The 24,197-nt window shown below is 40.0% G+C and overlaps 1 protein-coding gene across 1 annotated transcript in view; it reads right to left on the bottom strand.

Moving 5' to 3' along the window:
* The window catches only part of adgrv1 (adhesion G protein-coupled receptor V1), a 130,349-nt gene that overhangs the window by 96,243 nt on the left and 9,909 nt on the right, over positions 1-24,197 (bottom strand). The window contains exons 2-29 of the mRNA XM_087849056.1: positions 21,826-22,013; positions 21,003-21,152; positions 18,582-18,677; positions 17,951-18,055; positions 17,546-17,659; positions 17,111-17,341; positions 16,627-16,964; positions 15,661-15,931; positions 14,244-14,570; positions 13,591-13,767; positions 13,200-13,423; positions 11,923-12,049; positions 11,126-11,311; positions 10,763-10,943; positions 10,255-10,418; positions 10,045-10,168; positions 9,687-9,947; positions 8,333-8,459; positions 7,921-8,144; positions 7,038-7,766; positions 4,024-4,397; positions 3,134-3,304; positions 2,150-2,330; positions 1,729-1,922; positions 1,497-1,626; positions 1,133-1,213; positions 462-601; positions 11-376 (exon numbers count right to left, since the gene is read on the bottom strand). Coding sequence (XP_087705182.1) covers positions 11-376; positions 462-601; positions 1,133-1,213; positions 1,497-1,626; positions 1,729-1,922; positions 2,150-2,330; positions 3,134-3,304; positions 4,024-4,397; positions 7,038-7,766; positions 7,921-8,144; positions 8,333-8,459; positions 9,687-9,947; positions 10,045-10,168; positions 10,255-10,418; positions 10,763-10,943; positions 11,126-11,311; positions 11,923-12,049; positions 13,200-13,423; positions 13,591-13,767; positions 14,244-14,570; positions 15,661-15,931; positions 16,627-16,964; positions 17,111-17,341; positions 17,546-17,659; positions 17,951-18,055; positions 18,582-18,677; positions 21,003-21,152; positions 21,826-22,011 — 5,979 coding nt within the window. The 5' untranslated portion in view covers positions 22,012-22,013. The remainder of the gene's footprint in view (positions 1-10; positions 377-461; positions 602-1,132; positions 1,214-1,496; positions 1,627-1,728; positions 1,923-2,149; positions 2,331-3,133; positions 3,305-4,023; positions 4,398-7,037; positions 7,767-7,920; positions 8,145-8,332; positions 8,460-9,686; positions 9,948-10,044; positions 10,169-10,254; positions 10,419-10,762; positions 10,944-11,125; positions 11,312-11,922; positions 12,050-13,199; positions 13,424-13,590; positions 13,768-14,243; positions 14,571-15,660; positions 15,932-16,626; positions 16,965-17,110; positions 17,342-17,545; positions 17,660-17,950; positions 18,056-18,581; positions 18,678-21,002; positions 21,153-21,825; positions 22,014-24,197) is intronic.

Here is a 24,197-nt window from a genome sequence, read left to right as displayed (position 1 = left end):
CAGATCACACCTGACCCATCAGGCCTCTCTGTCGCTGGATGGTGAGGGAGACAGTTGAGTCAGCTTCAGGAAGTCGAACCGACTTTGATGCATTAGCGAATACAAAAACACCATATGGATCATCGCTGGCGAGCACAGTCAGATTAGCAGATGTCCTGACACCCAGACGACCATGTGACACTTTAACCATGGACACAGTGAAGCTCTTGTCCAACTCGGGCATCTCATCCTCGATCACGGTGATGATGATGTTCTGTGAAGTCTGGCCTACACCAAAGGTGATGTTTCCAAACCTGCTAAGAAGCTCCCCCTCAGAACTGGGATCAGCTTCCCAGTACACAGTTACATTGGAAAGGTCACCAAAGGACCTATCCACCTGGGAAAGAAAAAATGAGAACAAAGAACATAAGATAAACAATCACTGGGAAGGTCCTAATTTTTCAATAGTGTTGTACACTGACCTTCAGAAGCACAGAACTATGCCCATCCTCTGGCTCTGTCCCGTTAACAGACAGCGACTCGGGACTAAACTGAAACACTCCATGGGCATCATCAGATGCAGCAATGGTGACTGTAATGCGAGATGCAACTCCCAAGCTGGCTGCACAGAAAATATCAAATGTATTTTACTAACAGTTAATCCATTCTAGTTGCATTTTAGGAGTTTGATCCTAAAGCGAATGAAATGTACCCAATGGTCAGAAAAAAGTATCAATCAAACAGTTAAAACAGACTAATGATAATACAAGTCTCCTTACCAGTTAATAAAGTAATATTAATATTACTAGTATCCCGAAGAGCATCAGATTAAAATACAAGCTATATACATTATGTGGAGATTACTTCACAGTATGTGGTAGTGGTATGTAACAGCTCACATTAACTACTTTAATTTTCTTGCTCCATGAAAGGGTGTTTGCTTTTCCCACATAAATCTCCCTGAGCTCCTTCTCCCAGAGGCTCACAGCTTAATGTAAATACCACACACATTATAGCAAACATGTATATGCACACACACACACACACACACGCTTGCAAATGTATGAGTGTGTATATGCATCGCAGACCATTGTGGGGAAGAAGGAGCAGAGACTAGAAGCAGTTTGAAGGGGAAAAGGAGGGGGCTACTTACCATGGTGGCGATAGGACGGAAGGAGCAATTGATAGTCACTCTCCCCACTACCACTCCCTTCACTATGCAGAAAATGATCCACTGATGGATCAAACATGAGGATCAGGGAAGTGTCACATCAGAAGAGTAAAGATTGAAGGGCGAATGGGAAGGAGCGTAGGTTGGCAGCCACATGTGAAGGTATTGGGAAACACACAGGAGGGGACCACACATAGAATACAGAAAAACAGCAGCGCAGAATACAGGGTCAGTTCAGTTCTAAATAAAAAAGGTAACGACAGCTAAGAAAGATGTGCAATAAAGAGCTACTTAAGATAAAAACTGAGAAAAAAACCATGCTGATCATACAGCTAAGAATTCCCACCTCCTCCATCTGCATTGTAGAGCTCCACTCTAAATATCTTTTCCAGTTCAGGGACAGGATTGTCTATGATGGTGACATTTATGAACTTTAACCTTTCCCCTGGAAGAAAGTCCAACATGCCCTCTGAGTCCTGCCGGGAGCATATGGAAAAATAGGAAACCAGTGAGCAGCCAAAAAATATTTTCCCTTCACCTATTTGCTTGTTCATCAATACATCATCGGTGAAACCAACCTCATAGTCTTCAGGGCTGGAGGCTGTGAAGGGGGTTGTTCTGTATCCCACCATGATCCTACCCAAAATGCCTTGAGCTCTGGCCACCAGCAAACTAATCTCTCCATCTTCTTCGTTTACAGTGATGTGAGCAGGTTCCAACGCTGGAGAGATCAAACCCTCTCCTGGAGGAGTGGGCTGAAACTGCAGCAGCCCTGCATAAGGATGTTCATGTGTTTAGTGACAGCAGTAAGGAGGATGTAATAAGAAGGAGGCAAAAGGCATGATGAAAGTAGTTAGACAGAGGCAAGAAGAGGGAAAATTGTACTGATATTTTAGCTCCCTAATAAACCACTTCCAGCAAAATAAACATACTTGTGCTTATACACTAAGCAACACTGAGAGAAAAATAGTGTTGTTTTTGGGGAATGGTAGTAAATACCATAGGGATGGTCACTAGCTGTGACAGTGATGGTGTTAACAGAGTTATTGGGGTCAATGCTTGCTCCACTTGTGGGAGTCGAGCCTGGCTTCCCATCACCGGACTCTGCAGACACCAGCACAACCCGAAAGGACTCTGCAAGCTCTGGGAGGTTATCATCCAACACCAGCAGGTTCAGTACCTAACAGAAAGATGAACAAAAGCTCATTTTGACAAAAGTCATGTTGTTTAGACCCAGTGGCACCTTTGTCCACCTTTCCTCTCCAGCCCCATATGAGAAATTGATTATTACAAATTCAGGTTTGAAATTGGATTCTGTTCTAAAGTTCGACTCTCATTTGAACACAGCGGTAAAATCCCGCATGTTTCCAGTTGAGACTGCTGTTAAAAAAATCAACCCTCTTCTCTCCAAATGCAACCTTCAAATATTAATACATCATTTTATAACGTCATCTCAATTAAAGCAATGCACTTTTTATTGGAATTAGTAGGCCTCCATTGCTCGCTTCACCAGCTTCCAGTTCATTTACAAATTAATTTAAAATCCTTTTAATTGTTTTTAAGTCTCTTAATGGATGTATTATTTTATGGTTTAACTTCCCCAGCTCTTTTGCATTTCTTTTATGTTTGGTGTTATTGTACAGCACTGGTGGTACTGGTCAGTCCAGTTATTTTTTTAAAGTGCTTTATAAACTAAGTGGTATGATATGGTATTTTTAGATTGCATTACACTTTTGAAAATAATCTATATTTATGCCACTTCCAAGTGGTCAGTTTCAGCAAACACCTGTTATTTTATTCAAAAATCTGCAACCAACCAACCAACCACTAGGCGGGGCTGGTTATCAATAAACACTACAATTGGGTGAATCTGAAAGACAGCAATCGGTAGCTGCTTTAACATTTGATTGTAGGCAGTGAGTGACTACAGTCTTTGTCATCCTGCATAAATTCAGAAGGGCTTTCCCCAACTCTCACACAAACCTGAGAAGGCTCTCCAGGCGTGAAAAGCACAGCTCCGGTTGCATTAAGAAAATCTTGATTGGCCGGTGTGTCGCTGTCCAGTTGGGTTACAGTGTAGTTGACATAAACATGGTCCAGCAATCCCCGCATACGCTCAATCACACAAGATATTGTTGAGCCCTCTGCGGTGGTCTTTGGGGACAAAGAAATAAAAACATGAATGAATTCAGAACCAAAGGAGGACTTGATCAATACTAAATGCATCTTCGTCACTTATTACAATTTGTTAGATTCAAATGCGCTAGCCTTACTAACTACAGCCCAATATAATTTCAGCATACTAATAATGTGATTTAGAGTGCGATCATTTGATAGCCCACATGTTCCTTTGCCTTTAATTTTCTAGTGGTAGGAGATACAGTAATGGAGACGCACTGGTTCTGATGGAATGCCATCAGCAGCTCTGCCACCTGTTATATTGATTGAAATGGGGAACAAGATCTCTCATTTCCAGCAAAGGAACTCCTGATCCTCTACTATAGGAATGCCCTCACCGACAGACCTGCTGTTGCCACACCAGCTGTCACTCTACCTGATATGACCCAAGACGAGAGCCCACTCATCCAAACCAGCTACTAAGAGAAAGCATGCTCTCTCTGCAGCCGAGCATGGAGACTAATAAAAAATGCAGCAGGACAGGGGCCGACAATCAAATGGGTTTACATTACATCTGCTTCTATGCATATGTTTACTGTGTAGAGACAAGTGAGTGATGACATTAAGCACAATATTAATGACACCGTGGTCATGCAAACCACATAATTTATTTAGTAGTCTGATTTACTTTCTTGTTTAATTGCTTGAAAGACTTTCATGAAGCAGCTTGACTATTGATAACAACAGACACTTACATCAGGTATGCAGGAGCCAGTGAATCCAAAAAGCCCATTGGCATTGTCACTCTTCAAGACTCGCAAAATTGCAGTGGGTCTGGGGAGGGAGAGGCGTGCTCCACCGCGCACTGCAACCAACTGTAGGTAGAATACCTCCTCTCCTTCCACCTCAGTGTCATCTCTCGCCTCCACCACAAATGACTTCTGCCTCTCGTCCTGCTGGTATCGTAGGTAACCAGATATGGTACGCAGGTCTGCTTTAGGGGGATGAGTGTGGAGCTCGTGGATATGGCTGCGGTTCAGCTTAGTGTGGTACAAGCGGACATCCTGGAGAAGGCCAGTGTAACGCTGTTTACCCTCAAGATCTGACCCAATGAACATTGAAGCAGGTCCTGGGGTAGAAAAAAATGACCCAAAAAACACTGAACAATATTTTTTAATATTTAATGCATAATAATGTTTTTTTATATTAGACGAAGAAAACCAGGCTGAGTAATGAGTCTTTTACATTCCTGTAAAATATGGATTACCAGTGATTGTCCCATTCTTCTTTACAGAATTCTTTTAGGTCAGGCACATTGGAGGGTTTATGAGCGTGTTCATGCTAAAGCATCTCAATTGGGTTCAAGTTGAGACTTTTACTAGGCCACTACAAAACCTTCTTTTTGCTTTGTTTTTTTTGGCTTTTTTATTTTTAGCCATTCAAAGACAGACTTGCAAGTGTGTTTCAGATTATCCAAATTATTTTCCTGCTGTATAACCTAATTGTAGTTTTTATGAAATGCTGTGATCGTTTTACACATATGTAACAGGACTCAAACCTCACAAAAGTTCAACTTTTGACTCATCAGTCTACAGAATATTTTCCCTGAAATCTTGGATCACCAAGATGCTTTTTTGGAAAGTGCGAGATGAGCATTTGCTTTCATTTTGGTCAGCAGTGGTTAAGCCCTGGGACTCTTACGTGGATGCCATTTTTGCCCATTTTTGATTGTTGAATCATGAACTCTTACCATAACTGAGACAAGTGAGGCCTGCAGTTCTTTAGATGTTGTTCAGGGTTATTTTGTGACCTCTTCGTCGAAACTGTTCCGTGTTTTCTCCGTTTGTGGATAATGGGACTCTCTGTTGTTCACTGGAATCCTAAAAAGTCTTAAAACTGTCTTTGTAACCCTTTTGAGACTTATAGAGATCAATGACTTTTCTGTTTCTCAGCTTTTTTCTTTTTTTTTACCTTGTAGCATGATATGTGGCTAGTGAAATTGAACTCAGCCTTTGAAGTTAATTCATAATTTAATAAGAGGAGAGAGAATTACTATTTCACATTTGGCCAAATAGGAAGGATAGCTTTAATCCCTTTAGCAATTAAATCATCACTTAAAAGCTGCTCTGGTTATCTTTGTTTGTCCTTGTCTGATTTAAAATCTTGTTTGATGATACATGTAAATGTGACAAATACAAAAACAAAAATCACCAGGAAGGGGGAAAATACACAGTACTGTAGATTCTGGTAATATTTCCTAGAATCTCTCATTTACAGTGTTTGTCATGCTGTCATATTGTTTGTCTGATTTACCAGTCACAGCCATAGCCACAGACTTTTTTTTTTACTCCAGTGCAATTGTGTGTTATTTAACACAAACATATTTAACTTAAGACTTGGTGAGATCAAAGCAATTGAATACTAATTGCATCATTTTCACACTAATTATTGAGCCTCCTTTGCGGTGTTGTGTACCAGTAACGTAATAAGGGTCATTACTCCAGGGACCAGAAACAGAATCTTGATTAAGGTATACAAATGCCTAGGTCTAGCTCTTTCTCATTACTCATTTATACACTTACACCTCATGCACCTATCACTTTGTGAACTTGCACAAAGTGAGACAAATGCAGGAAATCTGCTACAGTGACCAAGTACAAAGCCCTGACACGAAGCACTCCATGTATAGGTTGAGTTACCAGAAGAAAACAATGGCACAACATGACTGATGATTATGGATAAATCCACTGTGACTGGAGTAAGCCACAGAGGCGTCAGAATATTTCCCCTATGGGAGCTTTTGGTCAAATACCGGCTATTGTGCCCATTAATTAGAGAGAATAGGAAGAAAAGAAGATGCCAACCGATTCCCTTCAGCAGTAACAATGTGCAGCACTGCTGAGGGTAAGTGGTCACTCAAGCACTGGGAAGTCCCAGTACAGTACTCCTGAACAATGAGGAAGCAGCAGAGCATGTGAAGGTGCACATGCCTTTTATCTTTATGTAAGAACTTAAGACTCTGAACAATTTGAAAACAGTTTCCTACACAGTTTGGACCTTGGACAACATTTTGACACTGAAAACTAAAACTTTTTTACAACTCTTAAATGACAATTGAACAGTCTGTTACTTGTCCAGATCGGAAAGAGCATTTCTCTTCAAGATTCAATTCGATTTCTTATTCCACACTTGTAAATATCAAAAGTTACTGACGCAAAGAAAACCAGATTATCTTTTTTATCAATTGAATAGCTTTACTCTTAGAAGCAACAGGCATGGAAAAGGAGAGGAGTAAGGATGAAAAGATGCGGAAGAATGCAGAGGATGGTTATGGCATGCATGCAGTTCCTTCCACTGTTACACCTCACAAGACAACATTAGATGTGAGGATGATGAAAATATGTGGAGCAACAGGTGGTCCCAGTACTGTTTGCTAGTTTGTTAATGTAATATAGTAATGCAGATACTAACTGCTGGTTTGCTTTGAAAAGCACAATGTCAAATCTTGTATTAAATCACCATCTGAAGAATATTAACTATGATAGGCAATACAGCTGGGTATCCTGGTTTCACAATGCTTCTTTCACAAACTTCTTACTGATTCACTGACTTTCATTTTGACACATGAATCAAATGTTTTTTTGGTGAGTTAGAGCTTTTTGTAATTTACCTACAGTGATTGTATCAGCTATTTATAAAGAGTGATTTTACCTTTGCAAGAAATGTGTCAAAGTAATTGAAAATAAATGGAATGAACAATGAAGCTTACCGTCACTGATGCCCTCTCCTTTGATGCTTTTCAGTCCCCCAGGAATAGGTCTGCCATCCAGGAAGAATTCAATAATCCCATCATCAACTGTTATGATGACATGTAGCCATGTATCTGCAGAAAACTTTTCTGCAGAGGCCCGGGCCACTTGGGTACTGTTTGAACCTATTACTGTATAATATAGCATCACAGTGACATAAGACTCATTGGTGTGGACCTTCACTCCATAGTACAAGCTTCCATTTGTTCCTTTGGACGCTATGAAGCCGTCAGTATTTAGTCTGGGTAAAAGCCAAGCAGAAAAGGTGAAGTTGCTAATGGCCGCAGGCCCATCGTCAGGTGAGATGGTACCATAAGCTCCAGGAAGCCCGGAGAAAAACCAAGTGTCTGTGGCTGAGTGGTGTCTCCTTGCATGAGGCCTGAGCTCTACCTCATCTGGAAAGGAAGCTACCAGGAGCAGATCATCCATCCGAGGAAGGCCCTGTGGGAAGTGACCAGAAACAATTTCCCAGGACACCCTTACATCACCAAAAGTGCCCTGCTTACGGAGGATGGTGAAAGAAGTCACATCAGCCATATCATCTTCAGAGAGAACATCTTCAGCTACTTCTTGGTCCATATTGTCCTCAGCAATGGCAAAGACACCAAATGGGTCATCATTGAACGGGATGAAAACAGAGGCATTTAGAGCACTCTTAGCCAGTCGTCCGCCCTCGCCGGGGTAACCGCCTTAGAGAAATAATGGTGTCAGAGTTTTCCAAACAAAAATTAAATCTGCAGTTACTGATGATTCAAGAAAAAATTATTTCATCTCATTTTCTCTCTCATATCTGTCTTATGCATCTTATATCAGTTTTATTTTATGCTTTTCTTTTAAACTCACCTGAGATATTTACCAGCCTGAGGATGTAGAACTCATTGAACTCTGGAAGTTTATCAGAGATGGCTTCCAGGACAATAGGCTTGGTCTTTTCCCCTGTAGTGAAGGTGACTGATCCACTTGTGTTTGTAAATTCCTGGTTTTCTTCCAGAGGAGTTAAAGAATCGTTGGCAAACAGCTGCCAGAACACTGTAACATTCCCAAAACGGCCTCTCGCACGTAGTACACTGAGGGAAAAAAAGAGAAAATATTTCAGTAACAGAACATAGGTAATTGTCTAAAATATCAACTCTAGTGTTTTAATAGTACTTGGAGATTATAAACTACTGTTTTTGACAGAATCATAAATTAAATACAAATAAAAAAAAAACAGAAGATATTTCAAGTGAAGTAATATTAACCAAATGTTACTCACTAAAAATTATTGGTTTTTCCCTCTTCGACTGGTTTTTCTACAGGTTCCAAGGAGAAAATCCCATTGGCATCATCATTGGCCTCAATCACCACAGTAGCTGTGGCTGCTCCATACACAACTGCATCACCTGTGGACACATGCACATTATTGACGCTGGAATCAGATAATTAAGGAAAGGCAGACACTTAGAGTGCTGGCTATATTGTTACTGCCATGTTAAATTTCACGCAATAGGAGGAGGCTGTCTCATTAACATAGCGCACTATTACTATGGTAACCAAGCCTAGGAGGATAAGGTGGATGATTTGTGAATAAGCTAAATTCCAAACAAAGGATTCTCTCTGCAGATGACTTAAAGTGAATATCACCAAGAACTAAACCAGAACTATTGTATTTGAAAGTTTAAAAATATGGAAAAAGTGCAGCTATAGCAGCACCAGAAGTGCAATATCCTCTCACAAGCACATACTTCAAGTTGCCGGACAACGAGTACCCTGAAACAAGCATGCAAATCTGTTTGTGATTAAGCAGACAAGGTAAAGAGTGTGAAGACGCCAGTATGAGTTTAGCTTACTTCTAACATTGGGATTATTGACTTTTAGCACAATCCATGCCAGCACAGCCCTCCGATATAAAGAAGAGGCTAACCCTTTCTTGATTCTACTCCATGTCAATCAGTAAACAGAAAGACGCCAAAGGAATGTTTGCCTTTGTCTCTTAGACCGTCTGGAGTTTGTTATTAAGTTCCTGTTTTGTCCCACTGGCCTGCCGTTCCCATCCATGAAAAACAATATAGGACCATGAGAGCCTTTAGTCTTATCACAGACACTGCTAAATACCTCTGCTGCATCTCTTAGTACGTACAGGATACAGACAGAAATAATAAACAGAGCAGAAGATGTTAATTTCAGATGAATTGCTTGATTCATTTGAGCCACATTGAAAGAAAATGATAAAGACAACTGACTTTGAGTAAAAACGCAGATATTTTTATTATCTGAAGTGTAAAAAAAGTGTGTTTCTTTATTGGTTCAGAGTTAATTGTATTTTAAGTTATAGAAAGAATCGATCACTGATCAATTTGCAACAGACTAATGACCTGTCCAGCGTGTACTGGAGAGGATGTACCTTCCTCTTGTCCAAAGGCAGGTAACCAAAAGAAAATACATGAAAAATATGGTTTACTCTTAACCAATAACAAAAAAACCCTCTTTATTACAAGAGAATGACATTTACATTATAAAGAAACGCTATATAAGCATATATTACCTGCCATAAACACATATATCATTGTAATGCATATTGCTACATTTTTGTTCTCATCACTTTTTTAAGAAAACAAGCACATACTTACCCGTGGCATTGTAGAGAACGATGTAAAAAGGCTCATCGGTCTCCGGTATGTCGTCATCTTTTACAGCCACAGAGATGTTCTTCGTCCATTCACCCACAGCATATACCAGCACTGTGTCATTACTTAGCAAGAAGAGGTCATCTGGCGATGCATCATTGTACTCTACTCGGTACATCACTGTGGCCACGAAGTCTGCCTGTCCTGCCCTCACAACCGTAAAGTTGGCCACACCGCCTTCTTGAAGCCGCACAACGACGGGTTCTAAGATGAGCATGCGAAAATGAAGGAAAGGGAAGGATGTCAGAGAGGGAGGACAAGCTAGAAAACACGTGTATTATTATATAATTAAAATCTTTACCTGAGAAATAAATGGGGTCATCATTCTTATTAATCCATAAGTTGGAACTGACTATGTTTCCCAGTCTTGCTCCACCTGTCGCATTTAACAGCGTGATGGTGAAATTCTCCATTTCTTCTGGAATCTTAAAAAAAAAGAAAAGAAATTTAAACAAAGAAAACTAACTCAGCTGTGGATGATGTGCTCTTTAAGGTTTAGTTTACATTTTACCTCATCAGGTACAGAGAAGAGAGTGAGATTTTTCAGATACTCCCCCTCTTCGAAGGTGATGCTTCCTCGAACGGGGCGGACGTCTCCAGACAGTGCTGGCTCCAAGACCCACAAAACTGACACTTTGCCAAAGTGACCCCTGTTCCTCATCACGGGGTACGAAGCTGAAGGAGAAACGGGACAAACAGACATGATCAATTTAGAAATTGAATGTTTTTTTTCTCATAGATAAACTACATATTATTTTCTTAGCTGTACACATGTTTATTTATAGCAAATACAGGTGATACAGGCCATTCACTAGAGGAACTACTTTATCCCCATTAACATGTCCTCATGTTTTACACAAAAACACAGACAGCCTTTGTTTTCCTTAACAATCACATGAAAGTTGGACACTCTAATTTTCTGTGATTCACTTCACTTAGATCCATTTTAAGTGTCAATGAGGTACCACTTGACCTGGAAAAGTATTACTATTATCTAAAGGACTGCTACTTCAAGTTACCCTGGTGCGTCTCGTCTCCTTTGCTCTCATTGATGGCCACTGTCAGTCCCGACTGGCTGAACTCAATGACTCCGTAGGGGTCATCATTTCTCCGAACGGTGATGTTGACCTCCCGGTGGTTGCCAAGACGACTAGGTGGAGTGCTGTGGCTGCTAAGTACCACAGAAAAAGTCTCGTCCAGCTGTACGCACACACATAACAAAATAAACAAATACAGTAATCACACTGAAAAAGTTTTAAAACATTAACTTCATAGCTTTTTAAATGGGAAAGTAGGAAGGATAATGCATTTGAATTACACTGCACCACTGTGTAAAATACAGAAAATAAATAAGTAAATATTAATATCTTCCCATATCTTACCTCTGGCACCCCATCAGGCCATGCCACCAGCGCCACCACCACCTCTCTCTCTCCAGGTTTAAACTCCAGAATGCCCGTAGCACCGTAGAATTCATTGTTGCCCGAGGGCATAACAGCATATCGTATCAGCTGTTTCAGAAGCTGTCCCTGGGCTCTGACCACATGCAGTTCAACCGCCTCACCCTCCTAGGTTAGAGGAGACAAGCTTCAGAGCAAAGAAGCTAAGAATATATTCAGTTGAACCTTTAAGTCAATTTTAACTCATTTTTCAAAAATACATTTTCACAGCAACCATTCTGAAATTATTATTATTATTACTGTTATTGCTGTTATTATTATTATAAAGGTTGTATTCAGGTAGAGACCTTTACTTAATGAAATCAGCAACACCTGCATTTGACTACTATTTCATGGTAATAAAGCTGCTACAAAAGATGAATTTCTATTTCTAATGTCACAATGCACAGAAAAAAAGTTAAATTATCAACTCTACATGTGTAACACACATTGGGGAATTATTTCAAAGTCCTATCACTAGGTTAGAGTAATTGTCAGTTATTGTGAGTCAGTTGTGAGTCAAAAAACACCTAAACTGACCAGTACATTCTAAAAATTGTCAAGCGTAGCTATACCAATTTTGACTCAAAAAAAGCAAAACAATAACATACAGATTTTAAATTTATAAGGTCTTTGACTGAATGTGCAACAGTTTGGGCCACATCCAAGGTCAAATACTACGCATACTAATGGAAATAAACCCTATTTCTTTTTGGGGCAGCTTTAAAAGTGTGGCTTACATTGATTACCCATGGACCTCTGGATAACGGGGAGAACTCAAAGACTCCCCCCGGATCGTCATTCTCCATGATGATAATCTCTCGGCTGGTGAAGCCGGCTTTCAGGATCTGATTTTCAACGTTACTCCTGAGACGTGCACGCAGAAATGCATATATAAGCACATACACTATTATTATTATAACTAAACACAAAAGAACAAGAAAAAAAGACATGCCATTACATCCTCTTTAATGAGGAATTGTGGAGCTGCATTAACATGGAGCTGCTTTAGGGCAGGTATGTGTCAATTTCATGCTGAGTATAGCTCTGAAATGTCTGCTTATTGTACTTTTGCTATGTTGTGTGTTTATGTAAAACGTGCAACAATAATAACAATGACTAAGTAGCTTCACTTAAACTTCTCAAAGCATTCTTTGTATTGTGTGATGCTCATTCATTATTGACTCTATATGCTGAAGCCCCGCTGTTTAGCCCACTTTTAATAACAATGTCAATCAACTGCCTGCCTGCCTCTTTATTGCTCAGCAGGGGAGTAAGTATATGTGTATGCGCTGGGAAAATTGAACCCAAGCAACCATAACATAATGGGAATAACAAAGACACGACAGGATGAAGCACTCGAAACAGTCACAGTCAAGGCACTGCATGCATACAAACACTTGCATCTTTAAATGGTACATAATCAAGTCTGGTTAAATTAGCGCAAGAACATATAAAGAAGATTCTCAATTTTCTTCCAACAATCCTTTTCTTTTGGAATTACGTTTTTTCACACCATCACAAAATCCCCCACCGTGTCCCAGACCCCCTCATCCCCACATTGACCAAAGACCTCCAGAAAGCCTGAAGTAGGCCCTTCTGTGAAAAACAAAGACGTGATTCACGCCACACAAAAGCCCCAGGTTCACTCCACTCTCCACTTACCCAAAGTACACTATAAAGCGTGCAGTCTCCACCCTGCAGGGGACGAGTGGGAGGGAGAGAAAGCTGTCGTTCTCATCCAAATGTAGACTAACAGATTAACCCCCAATACACATGCATCTCAAAACAAGCTAAGGAAGAACGGGAAGAATCAGGACCTAGTCAGCCCCTCCTTTCCTATTGGACTCAAGTGGTGCATAAGCTGACTTTAAACCATTACAGATAACCTCAAAAAGTGAATGTATTATAGTTATTGCATGCCAAGACTGATTTGATAATGACTAAAATAAACTATAAAAAAAAATATATATATATATATATAATGATGAATGTCATTTAACTTTAATGGCCCTACCTATCGAGAGTGAGTAGTAAGGTCTCGTTGACTTCTGGGATGTTGTCAGCCAGGATAGTGAAATTGATGGAGGCATCGCTCTGCCCAGAGAGGAAGATGACAGAACCACCAAAAGGTGTCAAGTCATTAGCAGTAACATCCCCACGATTGTCTCCAGTTGGCCTAAGACTCCAGAACACTTCAGCCCGACCGTCCGTCCCATCACGCCGCAGAGGGAGGCTGACCTACGACAATTATCAGAATCAGGCTCTTACACTTAGACACGGTCTGTATAAATTATTCACACTCCGAACATTGTCGTTTCTTTTTTCACTGAATGTTTATGAAGCACTGAACTATGAAAATGAACAAAGGCAAGCTTCACAAAACTGATAGTCTTTGTTTATCTTACTGTGCTGGTATTGCTGTCCTCTGGTTCATAAACCACCACTGTGGTGTTGCTTGTAAAGCCAATTTCCCCATTTGCAATGTCAGGGGTGACAGTCAAGGTCAGGTTTAGCGATCCTCCAAACCTTGGGCTGTTTGACGGAATTGAGGGACTTATGTCGATCAGCTCCAGTGTATTCAACTACAAAAAATAGAACAGAAAAATAGAAGGCTAGATACATATTCATCAGACAGAAAACAACAAATTACACTCAAATACGACTGTATTGTCAGTTTGTAGGTTGCATTGAAAGACCTGTTGATGCTCCCCTCAGTCTATGTATATTTGTACACATATGTGTTTGTATTGAAGCTGAAAGTGTGTGAAGTAATTAAGCATCTACAGAATGTGAAGAAGGCTTTTCTAGTACTTTTTTGCCAGCTTTAAGGGTTAGGTGATGTTGTTAGTTTGGACAGCTGGGTAAATCCCATAGCAACATGCCAGATTTGAGTGCCAATGTAAAACCATTCACACATCCAAATGAGGCACTTAAACCTTGAATAGTACCAATTTGGCCAGAGGTACAGACAGAAACAGAAGGAATGCATTTGGTAATGTGAATGTGAAATGTTGCAGCTGAATTACAACTTAAATTACCTTGTTTCCAGTGGTATTACCTGTATTAAGAAATGAGCTCCATTCTGCAGAAAGGCATCATTCCTGATCGGCAGTATGATGTGGACCATCCGCTCACGGGCAAAGACCACATTAATGGTCCCGCTAACATTCAGGACGTGGTCACGGGCCCGTGCTGGGTCTATGGGACCCGCAGGAATGTAGAGGGCACTGAAGGCCATAGACACGTTACCCAGTGTACCACCACTCCGCAGAAAATTCAGAGACAGGAAACGGCCCTCAGGTTGGCTCTGGATGTTCTGCTCTTTGGCTGGGTCAAACCGAAAAAGGCCATAGACATCGTCACTGTCCTGAATGTAGAAAACCATCTGAGGAAATTGTGGAAGAAAAAAAATTACCAAGAAGAAGGAGACATATGGAACATTTTGAATGATGAAGGAATGATGTCTTTTAGAAAACACAAATTGCCCCTCTATTTATAGTTTCACTGCTAACAAGGGTTATACAGTCCCCGTATGGAGCGAGCTAACAGGTCTCAAATCTATGCGAGAGTAATAGCAATGAAGCCTGGGTGTACCATCAATTACAGTGAAGGATTTTGTGGAGTATCCTGTTTTTATGTTACTAAGATTGTATCTTGATCATAAAAAAGAGAGGTGAGGAACAGAGAGAGTGAAGAAAATAAGCAAGACTGAGAGTAGTAAAACAGAGCCCTGAGCTATCTTTAGCAGGGGCATCCTCTTTAATTAAGTGTGCTAAGACTGTTAAGAGTAGTTTCCACGAGCATTAAACTGTGGTTCAGTCATGGAACCTACACTTGTCAGATGCACTGTTTGGCACGCTCGCTGATTTAAAGCACAGTGTAATGTGCATATTTCCGTTTTTAGAGTGTGATACAGGATCTGCAACTTCACCGACAGCAGTCATGAACTTTCTTTTATAGTTGTTTGTTTATGCATCGAGAAACTTCTTCTGAGCAAACTTGTTCTGCACACATGGCAAACAGGCCCTATAGTCCCATCTAATGCCTTGAACATAAACAAGTCTTGGATCTGCCCACTGCTTTCACATGTAGCCAAGAGGCTTGGACAAAGATGGAAGCAATAAAAACTTGTCACCATTTCATCCGTGCTTAAAAAAAAACCCCACAGAAACACCCCACTCAGAGTGTGCCGCCTGTTTCGACTTTGTTTTGATTCAGCCACATTAAGAGAACACCCACAGAGCAAAGTTACACACTAAGGGGTCGACTTTTGCAGCATGTGCCAAGGTTGCCACTGTGCCTTACAGTAGGTCACACACATGCAAAACACATGCAACATGTGGTCCCTAACAAGTGCAGCTAATTTTTTCTTATATACCCCATAATAATCCTAATAAAGATTAATATAAATAATCCATAATCCTAAAAAATTAAATTAATTAATTAATTTTAAAAAATACGTCTTTTAAACTCACCTCCATGGGTTCATCAACCTCAGCATTTCCAGTTACTGTACTAGGCAGCAATTTGAAAACGAAGGCTTCTGCTTCTTCAGGTTGATCATCAGCTACAATGTTTATTGGAATAATAGCAGTCTTGTCACCGGCAGCAAATCTTACTTGCCCCACCTCGGGCCTCAAATCATCTGACACTGGTGAACGATCACTGGAGTTTCTGCTGATGGACCAGTTGGCAGACACTTCACCATAGCTGCCTCCGATTCTTACAATAACAATGCCATCATATCTGGAGGAGTGATAATCTTGGATGTAAATGGTTGATTTTATTTTTACATTAGCGTTTAGATTTAGCTAGCATGTAACACAGGAGGATTTAGATCACGGATGTCAAACATAAGGCCCGGGGACCAGAATCAGCACAATCTGCCCCACTGGATAGATTAGGAAATTCTAAAGGAGGGCATAGACGTTCACTTTTAAATATATTTTAAAACATTTTACAGCTTTTCCTACTGATAAAGATCTACTTCATTGCCATTCATGCTACACAAGATTAACTAAGTGATTAATAAACAATTTAATAACAGAAAGGTGTTTTTTCAAAATTTACCATAGAAATTTCTTCTGTTTTTTCTACAATGGGACCAGAAAAACTGGATATTTTCTGTGAATTAACAGACGCTACCAGATTTTTTTTCTGTCATTTTACACATGTATTTCTTAAAAAGATTTTCTTACAGCACTATTCATATATGTATCATGGAAAATCTAAGACATACTGCTGAAACTGCAGTTCTTTTCTTATATTAAGCTATCTTAGGGATTAAATTTGTAGTTTAACTTCTTTACACTTCAATGGTCCAGCCCACTTAAGGTCAAAGTGGGCTGTTTTTGGCCCTCGATATAAGATGAGTTTGACATCCCCGATTTAGATTATACAACAAATTTTATAGCACCCATTTATAGAGAAAACAATGCTACCTCTGTGTCAGATCTTCATTGATGCTGATTGGCTGAACCAGTGCACTGCTGCTGATTGAGAGGACACCATGAGGTTTATCATTGGGCTCGATGGTCACCTGCACAGAGTTAGGCGATACCAGCACAGCATCTCCTCTGATCGTGTCCTCCAGCAGGACCAGATGGAAGGACTCTGCAAGTTCTGGCACATTATCATCACTGATGTTGAACAGCAGGCTAGTTTTATAGACAAATGGAGGGAATGTAACTCTTCTGACTGGCTGTAGATCGAAGAAATCCACAGCTGGTGTGGCACTGCCCAGGCCTTCACCACTCACCACCATGTAATCTACAGAAACCTAAAGACAGTAGAGTCCAGATGTTTCATACAAATTAGACAAATGCTTTTTGTTTTCTCTACATATAAGTTGTTGATTGTGTGTATATGAGTGCTTTTGCAGTAAAAGACTATGTAAACGTGAAAACCAAGTTTAAAGAACACAACCTCAGTGTCAACAGAGCCAATGAGTGGTCCATCCTCAGTCAATCGACCTCTGGTCACATTGAGGGCAATGACTGCTGCAGACTCTGGTACTGCCATGACAGTGTGGGAGAACCGCAGAGGGCTGTCATTACGCAGGATTCTCAGCCGAACACTGCTGGCGTTGGGCTTGAGGAGAGCTCCCCCTGCTACACCAGTTAGTCTTACTGAAAACACTTCATCATCCTCTGGGACCTGGTACACAGAGAAAACAAAACACATACCATTCAAAACTCTAAACATGTATGTAGCGAAAAAGATGAGGAAAAATGCTGTACGCTTTATTTTACAGTTAAAAGAATTTCAAAACTTCAAACTTTTGCCAGTGCAGTAAAAAAATTTATAGAGACAGATTTTTAAGAAACTTAATTGGTCCAGTGTAATCAATCAGTTCAATACCTTGTCATCCCGAATAAGTACAGTGAAGTGCACTACAGCCTGGCCTACAGGAATAGTGATGTTTCCACTGTCAGGACTGAGATCCTCACTGGCAGGGTTGGGACCCTCAGCGATCTATGAAGACAGGAAGGAGAATAACCCCAGTGATATTCCTACTTTGACAATCCATGAGCTCAATTTATCCTTACTATGAAACACAAAGCAGTTGCATTATTTATTAAACATAGATGTTGCTATTTGTATCTAAATAATCTAAACTCTTGAATCCACAAGTGTCTTTAAGGCAGTGGGATTAATTTATAAAAGCATCTAACAAGCTACATGCAACACTGATTTGTTAGACACTGTTAGTTCTTGAAACACAAAAGTCCCTTAGCTATGCTAATATTGTGCACATGATCTCACCTGAAAATTTACAGTCACAGTACCGTATGTTCCCTTTTCTCTAATTAGAGTTAAAGGCACGTAACGGTTCCCTCCTCTGGGTTCATCAACTATGATCTCCTCAGTCTGAGACAAAAAGAAAGAAAACATGAAAACAGAACTTTAATCAGCTTACATTCTATTTCATTCAGTGACAATTAGAACCATCCAAATTAAGAATAAATGGAAATGTAACATTTGCAGCAGCAAACAAAAACAGGTAATACATTTCATTTGAACTGAACCCCAATCTGGCAGTGGAAGCCAGCAAAATGCCTCTTTACACAAGATAACCAAGAGAACATTTACATTTAATTTAAATTATTGTATTTGATTTTGAGATATCCATACTCTTTTTTTCTATATTATATATATATATATATATATATATATATATATATATATATATATATATATATATATATATATATATTGTTTTACTTTTTTTTTTTAAGATACTTGTCGTTATTTTTATTAGCAGACAAGTAATTTATTAAGTCACTGTATTTGAAGTGCTTAAATCCTTTGGTTTCTAGTTTTTATTTATTTTTTTTAAGTTTGTAAATTGGTGAACCAGCAAAGACAGGATGAAGGTGGATGGAAAGTTTCTTACTGAGTTGAAGGCAATTATTCCAAAGGCGTTATCATTGGACAGTATGGTGATGGTTGCCTTTTTTGGTGTCCCCACTGTAACACCATTTGAGGAACTCTGAAAAGTCAGGAGAATAGAAATGATTAGATAAAGCAAAGATTATAGCGTATTTACATTAACACTCCTTTATCTTCCCCCCCTACCAAAGGTAATCCTGATCCTCATGTGGACAGCCAGACCGACTGCCTTATCTACGGGCTACACTACATTCCTGTGTTCCCACCGAGAAGCACTGGTGAGAGGGCACAAAGACAGGAAGTACTGGTTTCAGACCAGTTGATTTGTCAGGTTAGCTCTCTGCAGGAAACCTTTTTAGGACTTGTTCCTTCTTTCTGATTGAGTGCTAGACCAGAAAGACTTAACATCCCAGCAGGCCTAAAATCACACCATGAGTTAACAGGGCTTACACCTAAGTGTTTACTGATGATCTGCAAGGTTTTATTTTTTTCCAAGACAGGATTCAAAAGAAAACAACAACAACACACTTTTAGATGGTGTTTCCAGGGTTTCCATTAGTGAGCTTAAATATGTTTTTACAAGACCCAACAGTTCTGACATCCACCAAAACTTCAAAATTCCCTTTACAACTTTCAAACATCTGGATATGCACTCACTGCAGGTATTTTGGAAAATGACCAACTATATTACATTCTTATCATAGTATTATAAACAGAAACACACATTTCTCCACTAAAGCATGTGTTATATATCTTTAACTTTTCTCAGCCAAACAAAGTGCATTTGAAACGTCTTATCAAAACCACTACATTTTTCGGTCTCCACATGTAAAGGTGAGCGCAAGCCAAGGCAAAAACAATAAAAAAAACTACTTAAGCCTCTTGCATTCGTCTCTTTATTCAAATGGGGCTTTTTTAGACTCTAACATGCTTTCTGATGCTGAGCCCTTGTAGCACGTCAGCTCACAGACAACAAATCCACACGCTTTTCCCAATCCAAGCCACTGAGCATGCCAGGAAACTGCTCACAAACACATACCCACACACACTTATGTGGACACACTCATGTAAAGAAAAAAATCATTTTAGAAACTTAGAAAAACAACACTGTTGAAAGTATGGCGCTGTAAATCCACCATGCCAAGTCTTTTATGCCATGATCCGCTACGTGTTTCTGTAATTTTGTGCTGTGCTGCTAGGCTGCACCTGCTCTGATCTGCAACGAAATCTTTTCCTGTCATAGTCAACCAGCAATGTAACAGATTTTATACACTGAACCGTGATAATAACTATGGCCCTGATTTTCCCTTTATTTTCTTGTGTTTAATCCATGGCACCTTTTGTGGTGCATACTTGTACTCCAGACATAACTCCAGTAAGCTGATAGGCTTGTATTTGCCCAAAGCTTTGTTTTATTGTAGTGTAAATAGAAGGGCTAAAAGTGGTCGCCTCATTTGGTCTTTCACTCTAGTAGCAGGCTAAAAATGGAGTTTTGCTACCGAATGTTAACCAGATGTCACAAAAGCATCAAATCGAGAACGATTGATGTGAAGAAAGCCACTCTTGCTGACAGATGTTTAGAATTGTTGCTGTTCTCTTAATTTAGACTACAGTCTCACAATCTGGGGTGTTTCCCCTACAATTGCCTTAGGAGAGGGAGCCAAAAGGGAAAAATCCCCACATGGAATAAATTATCAATTAATGAATTAATTAATTTACTTATTTCAGCTTATTTATGTACACTCATTGCATTTCACAACAATGTAGGAATCTCTACTGTGCTTTGCTTCCATTGTTGCGTCTCTACCCTTTAGTATGTGTGTGTGTGTGTGTGTGTGTGTGTGTGTTAGTTTCACTCCCATACACAGAGAAAAGAAAAGGAAGGTAACTTTATGAGACAACTTGTTGTGTTAAGTGCAATAAGAGTAACCCAACAATAATAAATCCATCTAAAATGAAAGGGTATAAAAATTATTTTAGGATTTGTCTTTTTTTTTTTAAAAAAGTAAGCTGAGCCGACAGGGAAAAGCGGGATAGTCACCCCCACAACCAGCCAAACGCAGGGGATTCAAAATGACCTTTATCTCTAAGTGAGGGACAAGATGGGCAGACAACAAGACCAGCCAAAGCCAGCCCATCAATCAAACTTGACAACTAAAGGATACATGAAACCATGGAGATAGTCTCTAGGCTTAAGTCATCCAGAACTGTGATGGCAATTGGTTTGAAAAAGATTTGTAATTTGTACCATTTAAGATCATTTTCACATCTTTCACAAAATCTGACACTGACGTAGCCATGCTTTTTAAGCCATGTGTTCACCTTATTTTTCATCTTAGATTAATTAAGTAGCACACTGAAGCGCAGTACTGAGGGACGAGAAGAAAGTGACACACACCAACCAAGAGAAGCAATGGGCTCTCACCTGTAACATGAGGTTGAACGTAAACGTCTCATCGGCTTCAGGCAAGTCGTCATCTTTCACGGCAATAAAGATGGTCTTACTGGACTCACTGGACAGCAGGAAGGCTGCAGCATTAATGGCTTCAAAGTCCCCGGTGTCAACTCCCTCTAGCTGAATGAAACATGACAACACATTTGAACTTCACTTTTTTTCAGTTTACATATATTTTTATATTCATGTCAAAGTGTGCCACTAGCATACTCCAGGCCTGAACTTGCAGGCTCAGTTCAGAAAATTCATTTATACTTGGACTTGCTTGAGCATGAGTTTCTTGAGCATCTATTTCTGTTAGTTGCTGGACAGAAGTCTGACATTATACAGTATTTTAACCAGTAATGCAGCACAAGAAATATGGTAAAGATATCAAGAATCACAAAAAAAACCCTAAAACTACTCTTCATCGCACCGCCAGTTCGTATTTCCAGACACCAACTGTGAGCTGCTGACACTGGGCTACATGTAGACGACGTAAAGCCAAAATCCATTCATTTCCAACTGAGTTTCTGCTGACACAGTGGGACTTTTATATCATCAACGTTGTTTGTTATAGACAAAACAGTTACTGATTCTGAAGTTCACCTGATGTGAAGGTCAACTTTCCCAGAATAAGGACACTTATATGTTTAACTGATGATTCAACAGGCTGCAGAATTGTTCAGTAATTTTCACTCACTGCTGTGAACTGTTGTGAATTGCTATATTATTCGTAAGTTCACAGCACCAACAGTTGCTAACCTATGCACATATTAGAAACATATGACTAGATGATAGCTTCATATCCTACCAGAACCAAAGCTGTCACATTGACTGGGTCTCCCACTCTCTCTATGACCAGGCGGACCACAGCTGAGCTGCTCTCGTTGACAACAAAGTCAGTCTGCCCCAGGAACCGCAGCGTGGCCGACTCTGACGTAGTGCCAGGGATGGACAGAGCCAGAATCAACCCAGCTAGCAGGAAGGCAGGGAGCATTCCTGCCAGCACATGGAAGAAAATATTGAGAAAAATGCAGCAAATCAGATAAAATATGTGCAGTGAAAGAAATAAGAGTTTTACATGTAAAGAAGTTAATAATAATAATAATAATAATAATATAATACTTAAAAACACACAAAGATACTTGAGATTTAGTACATAATGTTGGTATGTTCTCTACAGGACCAATTCTGAATAAACAATCATCACATCAAAATTTGTCATTACTGAGAAAGTGATTCACATATCGGGGAAACAATTATTTAGAATGCACAGATAAGTTTCTTTAGATCAAAAATCCTTATTCATATACAAAAACAACTCTAAAAACAAATACAGAGTTTACAAAAATAAACATATTTAAACATATTAAACATTACTGATGTTAAAATGTAAACATACACACTCATTACAACTGTTATGCGCTATAGGCAATACTGAATAGCCAGATGTTCAGAAGGCCTGCTGCCTTTTATAATGTGGAGCCTGGCAGGCTTTTTGGTCATTGTGGTCTGAATGATTCACAACAGTATCCCATAAGTCCAATGCCTGTTGTCCTCATGTTGTCATAACTGCTAAAGCAGTTGCATTTGAGTTTACAGTTCTTCACCACATGAATCAAAAGTCATGCCCTGCAATCCGTGCAATTCTGCATTACCACCTCTGTCTTCTCTCCCGCTCTCTAATTATTTTGCAACTCCCCTGCTTCCTCCAGCAATCCTCACATCTTAGTTTGTGTCCTCCACACCCCTCTGCTCTCCACTTCTCTCATCTTGTCATGTTTTCTCATCTCTCTTCTCTGTCACCCCCTGCTTAGCTCTCTCACGCAGAATAATCCAGAAGCTGGATGGAGCTGCTGAGACAGTTGTCATGGTTCACAAAACAAAACAACGCAGCATGACGCGTGGGGCGGAGCCAGCCTAAAGCCAGATTGTGTCCTCCTTGTTGCCTTTTACCCATCCCATTCATAATCTGCACCACTCAGCCTGGCTAACAGTATGAACACGTAAGGTCTTTTAAAAAAAATATTTGCTCTTAATTACAAGGTTGAAAAAGAACATCAGCAACTAGAGTGGATGAAGTCATGCTGTTTGGGTTCTTTTTTTTTTCATACACAGAAATCATTTAGGAAAGTTGGGCATTGCAAATACCCCACTTTTCATTTGTTCCATTACTGTTAAATCAATCTGAGTAATTCTCAGTACGGGAGGATGTTTAAATGGAGACCATCGATCAGTCATTATGTCAACTTCAATGGCAGAAATCACTGTAACAGCATTAAAAGTTATCGGCTGATGAATACACTCAGAATAAACTGGTGCAAATTTTATGTTGTGACAAATACAACAAATACTGCACGTTTTAAGAGTTTGTGTTTTGTGTCTGTGTCTGTGTGCGGCGGGTGTTGCATATATCACACACATGCCAGGAAGGGAGAGATGGCTGGAAAATCCATCAAAAAGGGATTTAAAGCTGCTGGGTCACAAAGCTGGACAGTGGGGAACAGAGAGTAAGGCTAAGGGGGAACAGAGGTGAGTGTGTTGCTGGACAAAGAGGGGCCCGGGTTGAATAAATCCTCTTATTTGCCGTGCTCTCGTTCCTGGGGTTGGAAACCAATTGAATTACTGACCGAAAGTTTGAGTAAAACACCATAAACCTTATTGGTTGTATCATCTCACTGAAATTGACTTGTAAGTGCGTGTGTGTGTGTGTGTCTGTGTGTCTGTGTGTGTGCAATTGTATCCACTTGCCTGCCTAATTAAGTTATATGAGACAGTAAAGTCACCAAATGTCTAGTTTGGTCTGGCCACAGGTTGTAAACTTTGTAGAAAATCTTCAAAGTGTTATTGTAGAGAATGCAACATACCGTAGTCAGTCTCAGTCTTCCAATGTTATATTGCTTTCAGTTCTCAAATAGTCTGACATCCCACATCTTTGCTCAATCGTTATGCACCAAAACCTCATTTCCAACCTTCCCAATGATTGCCTCACATTATTTAAACCATCATCTTTGATGGATGTTAGCAAGCATCCAACCCTCTACCCTCCTAGCAACCCCACGTCAAAACAGAGGGCAGCCCTTTCACATCCACTGACCCAGATGCCGCACTTCCTTCAAAGGGCCTAATACAAAGCAGATGCTGTGTGGATGGCACAGGTCTGTTCTATAAGCAGCAGGGCAG

This window comes from Neolamprologus brichardi, chromosome 12 (genome assembly GCF_056152115.1).
Source record: "Neolamprologus brichardi isolate AB-2024 chromosome 12, ASM5615211v1, whole genome shotgun sequence".
Lineage (NCBI taxonomy): Eukaryota > Metazoa > Chordata > Actinopteri > Cichliformes > Cichlidae > Neolamprologus > Neolamprologus brichardi.
This window is presented reverse-complemented; position numbering and strand designations above follow the sequence as displayed.